We start from the raw sequence: 6,000 nt of genomic DNA, 5'->3' as shown, positions 1-6,000 counted from the left end.
GTCCAAGTGCGCGCGTGTGTGTGTGCACGTGTGTGTGCGTGTGTGCACGAGCGTGTGCCCGAGTGTGCGCGCGCGCAGCCACAAGGCCTCTGGGCCGGGCTCCGGGGTGCTCGCGGCCCGGGCTGCCTCGCGGGCGAGAGCGGGGCGCGCGTACCCGGCGGGGGCGGCGGGGCCGACCCCGGGCCGTGCGCAATCGCGTGCGGCGCCGGCTCTTTGTGTGTCCGTGTGCGGCTCCGCGCCGCCGCGGGCACCATTTTCTGCTTCGCTCGGGACAGGCACATAAAAGGGAAGGCGGCTGCCGCCCGTCGCCGTCCTCTTTCCCTCAGATGCCCTCTGCTGCAGGTTTATTATTACAGTACGGGCCGCGCCGCCTCTCCCCGCGGACCTGGCGGGCCGCCGGGCTGTGCAGCGCCCTGGCCGCCTTCACGCCTGGCGCGCCCCCAAACCGCCTCCTCCGCCTCCTTATTTGTCTGAAAAGCAACCGCACGTCGAGGCGGAGAAGCCCGCCGGGGGCGGGAGAGGCAGGGCCGGCGTGTGTGCGCGCCGCGCTCCGGGGGCGGGGCCGGGGCTGCGCGCCGATCTGCGGGCCCCTTTGTCCCCCAGGGGCCAGGCGGGCGCAGTGGGGGCGGCGCGGGGCGCCGGGGGTGCGGGGTGCCGGGGCGCGCGCGCGTTGGCCGCTCGCCGACGGGGCCCCGAGTCGCCGATTCCTGCCGAGTAAGCAGTCTGGCTCCGCCGCGGCAGCACAGTGGCAGCAAGGCTGGGGCGCTGGCGCTGCGCCAGCCCCATCAGAATTAGCTCATTGTTCACTAGCACACTAGCAGCAGGGAGAGAGAGAGAGGGAGGGAGAGAGAGAGAGACGAGAGAGAGGGAGAGAGAGAGAGAGAGACTGACTCTTAGAGAAAGAGACTCACACACTCCTGGAGAGAGAGCGCTAGGCAGGGAGACCTTCCCCTCCTTTTTCCAAGGCTGCACTTCTTGGAAGTGAAGCCGGTTTGGGTTTTGTTTCCCTTCCCCCTCCTCCCTCCTCCTCCTCTACCCCTTTCCCCTCCCCCTCTCCCCCCACCCCCCTCCAGCTGTCTTTCTAGCATGATGCCCTTTTTCATCCACATTTGTGTTTCAGGTGTAGAGAGGAGAGAGTGAACAGGGAGCGGGGCTTTTGTCTGTAAGTATATGCCATTCCCATCCCCGGCCGGGAGCGCTGCTTTCTCTTTTGTGTCGATTTCTTGCCGTTGCTCTTAGCTGGACCCTTCAACCCTGCAGAGTTCATGCCTCTTTCCTCCAAATTTTAAAGAGCTGAAGCGGTACCTTGGAGAAATTCTGGCATTCTTGGTCCTGCTGCATTAAGGCTGGAATTTAACTTGAGCTTTTTTTAAAAATGCACAAGTTAAGAGGGAGAATTCTTTTGGGAAGGGGTGGGGTTTTTTGCTTGTTGGTGTGGTTAATTTTTGTTCTTCTTGCTCATAAAGCATTGTTAGTAACTATTTTGTTTCTTTGCATTAAATGCACTTTGGTGCATGGAGCCGCCTCCCTTTTGTTAAATGAATTTGTGTCCCTCCATTCTTACTCTTGATTACTCTTGATTTCAACGCTGCTGCCGCCGCCAAGGGTCTTATAAAGACATTCGATCTTGCAACACTTTTTTTCTGCATTTTCTTTCAAACCAGTTGAACTTTGGGGGAGGGAGAGCTTAAAAAGAAATGACTGCTTTTTGCTGGATAATGATGATAATCTGATTTGCATTTGTATGTGTCTATAATAACGTTATAGGAAAACTCTAAGAGCTTATGATACCCTTTTGGAGAACTTTTCGTTTCTCCATTCATCTTAATTTTTGTTATAACTTATGTTAACAAAAGAACTGTGTTCTGATGCCATAAAGGTTGAGAGGGAAATCACTGCAGCATGTACATTAATGTTTGTTTGGTTTAGGGAGAAGGGCATAATGGTGTATATTCCTGACTTTTTTTTCCCCAGTGTAGTTTTGTTTTTTTTTTTAAACACGGAAGGTTATGTAATGCAGTGCCATTTCCAAAAATATCCACTCTGAGGCATTACACTACACGGTGGAAGGCTGATTCCTATTCTGCTGTCTTGATTGCAAATATACTGCCAGTAGTATGTCTGGGAACAAAGAGCAGCCAGAAAACAATCTATTTTTATCACTTGGTTCTACTTTTAAGTTGCTAAACCTTTTGAACTCCTGCAATTTAAAGATGAACCAAACACTAAGAATAGCCCAGGACTCTGCAAAGCCTGGTCCCAGGGATTCCTTTGTCCCCTATTTAAGCCTGTAGACCGCTTGGAAAGCTTTTTCAGAAACCCCAGTGGCTATGATAATTTGCATGTAACTTATCTTAACCACAGAAAATGGCTATTTGTCTTAGCCGCTAAACAGGCGTTTTTTATTTGCTGACCTGTGGTGAGGTGATTTGTCTACTGTATTTAAACGTTTTTTGCAGGTTGGTCTCCCTGGACTGAAGAGAGGGAGGGTGCAAGGCCAGGACTCTTACGATTCTCAAAATGGTAAGAATTGGTCATCAGAGGAGATTCTCAGTAGCTTCTTATCAGTCTTTATTCCATATAAATCAACCACCCACCTTCATCCCGCCTCAGCCCTTCATTGTTCCTACCCCGTCTGACCTTTAAAAGGTTCTATCTCTAGCATGTGGGAGCTTTGCAGTACAGCAATTTATGTGAATTTGATGTGGTGAATTAGATCTTTTGATTTTCAGTCATTTTGAATAGAAAACTGAAATTCCTCTTTCAGAGGCGAAGATTTATTTAACTCGAACAACAGAAACCGTTCTGTTCTTTAAGAAGAGTGATATGTTGTGACATGCATGGAAGAGGTGGCAGCATCAGGGCCCCAGCAAAGACTGGGTCTTACGTGAGAGTGAGCCAGAACTTATCCACGAAGTGGGAGTCTGTGTCCAGTTAGTCAAACAGCTCTAGTGTCTGTTCTTCTTGAGAGCAATATATATGAAGAGCATGGACTTTCATAGTAATACACTCTGTCTGTTGTATCGCAAATGTAATCACTGTTATTTTTTGTTGATTTATAACTTCATGTAAGAGAGACATTTGCTCAGTTTTAGTCAAGTATGTTATCCTCTAAAGGAAAGTGTGACTATTTCGGACAAGCATTATGAACCACAGAGAAGGCAGTTTAGTGTTTGATGACTGAGTAAAGAAATAGACAAAATACACATTGAAAACAGCTAAATAAGTCTACTAATCTTCTATGAAAAATTTCCTCTTTGGAAGTATGGTTGAACTGAACAAAATAATGGAAGTATCATGAAACTTTTCAGATAAGTACAGCATGTCCTACTGCAGATGTTTATACTCTTTGAAACACCTCTTTGCCGCTTAGAATGTGTGATTTCCAAATTTAGTTTTAGTTTTTTCTTTTAAACGAGGGTGGAATTTAATGAATCAAAATTGAATCTGATATACTTGGTGTTTTCTTTAACAACCCCAGTCTAAGCTTCCAAGGAGAAAAATGAATCAGAATCAATTAAATGAGTTCAGTTGGAATGCTATTAACAAGTAAGCTCTTTATTTTTTTGTGTATGCCTTAGCTGTCATTTCAACAGGTGGGTGTCAGAGCACCGAATGAAATAGTTCTTGCTCAGACTTAGATTGATAATGATCAAATTAAGGAAGTTAAGCTAGAAGGGCAAAAGGGATGAACAGAAAATTAAACTGATCAATAGGTTTTGTCCAAATGGTTCCTAACTTCATGTAAAATTCCCAAGTAGCCATTGTCATAGAGTACTAGGGTGGTAATAAAATGAACTGCTGCAAAGTATTTTTTTGATTTAATTATCTTTTACTGTGACTGACCACATCACCCTGGCTTCTAGCTCTTTATCCCAGAACCTACACTGTGTCACCAGAGATAGACCATGAAGGTTCATGCATGTGGTAATATGTCAGGTGACCAGTTTGGTTAAACATAAATTTGATCGCTGGCCCTGCCCAAACTAGCCCTATAGATCAAGCTCAGAGAGTAAATATCATGTTTCTGTAGTAGTGAGTGGAATGAGCTTTGTGGAAGGCAAGCATGTGTGCCAAAGACGGGAATGAAAGTTGGAACGATTTGAATGCAGAAGAGCAAATTCGAATTATTATTACATGTTGTTAATTTCTTACAGTTGTCGTTTATGTATGGTGGCAGAATGAGAAATCACAATTTGTTGCTCTTGGAAGGATTTTTACTCATGGAAAAATTCTCACAAGTTTTTGGTGATCTTTTCATCGAGATGTCAGTCCCTTTTGGCACAAGCCCATTGCCTGAAATGAAACCACCGACAGTTATTGTCTGTGGGTGATTCCAAGTAACTTTCTAGCAATTCTCTTATTCCGGGAGGTCTGAGCTCTTAGAAGTCTTTGCACATAGTAATGTAAAAAAAGTTTCAATTATGATTTTTTAAAAACTGATATTAGACCTGTCTTTTCTCCTTTTTGGCAAAATGCAGTTATTTTCTTTCCTTGATTAAGACTGAAATTACTGTGCTGATCTCGGTCACTGGCTTACTTAAAGACTTAGCCCACATACAATAGAAACTACTGTTAGCGAAGCAGTAGATTTAACACCTGCCCACCTCTAGAAAGTATATGAACATGCCTTTTCTATTAAATATATATTCCATTTCCCTAATTTAAAACACTAAAGAAGATCTAATTTCAGTGTATTTAGCCTGTTTAGTAAAGGGCTCATTTCAAATACAAATTTATAATTAGCTCATTGCAGTGTAAGAAGTGAACTGGTAGACTCCAGAATTCAAAACAGAGAGATTCAATATCTAAACATTTTACATACCCTAAAATGATAATGCTTCACAACAATAATTTGAAGACACTCAAGAATCCTAGAGTGTCTTTTGCATTATTTTTTAACTCTGTGAGGCAGTTAGCACAATGTGTTCTGTGTCTGGGGCCCTTTGAGCACAACTCCGGGGAGCATCATTTACATAGATTACACTGCACCTGGGGTTGTGCAACTCAGGAGTACCTTGAAAAGTTGTAATTTTGAGTATAGTTTGCCATGTCCTCATTGACCAGAATGTTCTTTTCAATAACTCATTCCTCAACTTTTTAAGCTTTCTGGTAAACATGCCTTTTTCCAGTTGCCTCCCTTTTTTAAATTTTTTTTTTTTTTTTTTTTGCAATTAAGATATTGTGAGTCTGCAGGGATCTTCAGCATTTCTCTAATTTATATTTGGCTTTTTCCTAATTTTAATCTCTAAGATTATATTTTCTGTGAGTCCTTGGTATTTACTTAGGTGTTTTGTTTTAAAGGTACTTGCTTCCGATATGTCAGTGAGAAGATAATACTTCAGAATGAGCAGATGGTCTTATTGAATAGCTTGAAAAAATAAAGTAAGCCAATGTCAAGGTTAAGTCCTGGTTTTCAACATGACTACCCTCTGTGCAGTAAACTTGCCTCTGCGTCTGTGTGCCATGGGCTCACAGTGACATAAGCATGGGCTCATTCTGTTTTAACAGAAACCTAGGAATTGGAACAATTTAAGTTCTCTCTAAGGCTGACGCTGAGCTTTTCAAAACGATGAGTTGACTCCATTGTACCGTTCATAGAGCTCTGTTTTCTGTCCAGTCTGTGAAGTGGCATTCATGGTCTTACAAGGAGACTCTTTCAATAATCTCTCCATTAACATAAGGTTTTCTTGTTTAAAGAAAAAGACAAAGATTGAGGAGGGATGAGGTCCTCCTCAATCTTGGTAGCTGTGCCATTGGGTTTGGAATGTAAATTTACAAGTTGCTCAGTGATTCTTGATTGTAGAGATGCTGAAGAGTACCTAGGAGGGTAATTTTATATGATGCTGTCTTCACCAGGCCTTCCAGCACACCGTGAAGAGGAGAAATGGGAATTGTTTGGGGAATTAGGACAGTAGTGATGGTCTATCTGGAGTTAACCCCAGCCCAGCTTCCTCTTGAGCTGTAGAGATAATTCAGGCAGGAGAAGGTATTTGAGCA

At 43.9% G+C, this 6,000-nt stretch overlaps 1 protein-coding gene across 3 annotated transcripts in view; it reads left to right on the top strand.

Annotated features, from left to right (window-relative positions):
• Positions 1–336: 336 nt before the first annotated feature.
• The window catches only part of NREP (neuronal regeneration related protein), a 29,508-nt gene continuing 23,844 nt past the window's right edge, over positions 337–6,000 (top strand). The window contains exons 1-3 of one of the 3 annotated variants that reach the window (XM_058538447.1): positions 337–355; positions 1,121–1,162; positions 2,460–2,523. In XM_058538447.1, the coding sequence (XP_058394430.1) occupies positions 2,521–2,523 (3 nt within the window). In that variant the 5' untranslated portion in view covers positions 337–355; positions 1,121–1,162; positions 2,460–2,520. Of the gene's footprint in view, positions 356–696; positions 715–1,037; positions 1,163–2,459; positions 2,524–6,000 lie in introns of those variants that run through there. The other 2 variants (XM_058538438.1, XM_058538457.1) reach the window with 2 other exon arrangements.

Source organism: Diceros bicornis, chromosome 1 (genome assembly GCF_020826845.1).
Source record: "Diceros bicornis minor isolate mBicDic1 chromosome 1, mDicBic1.mat.cur, whole genome shotgun sequence".
Classification (NCBI taxonomy): domain Eukaryota; kingdom Metazoa; phylum Chordata; class Mammalia; order Perissodactyla; family Rhinocerotidae; genus Diceros; species Diceros bicornis.
This window is presented reverse-complemented; position numbering and strand designations above follow the sequence as displayed.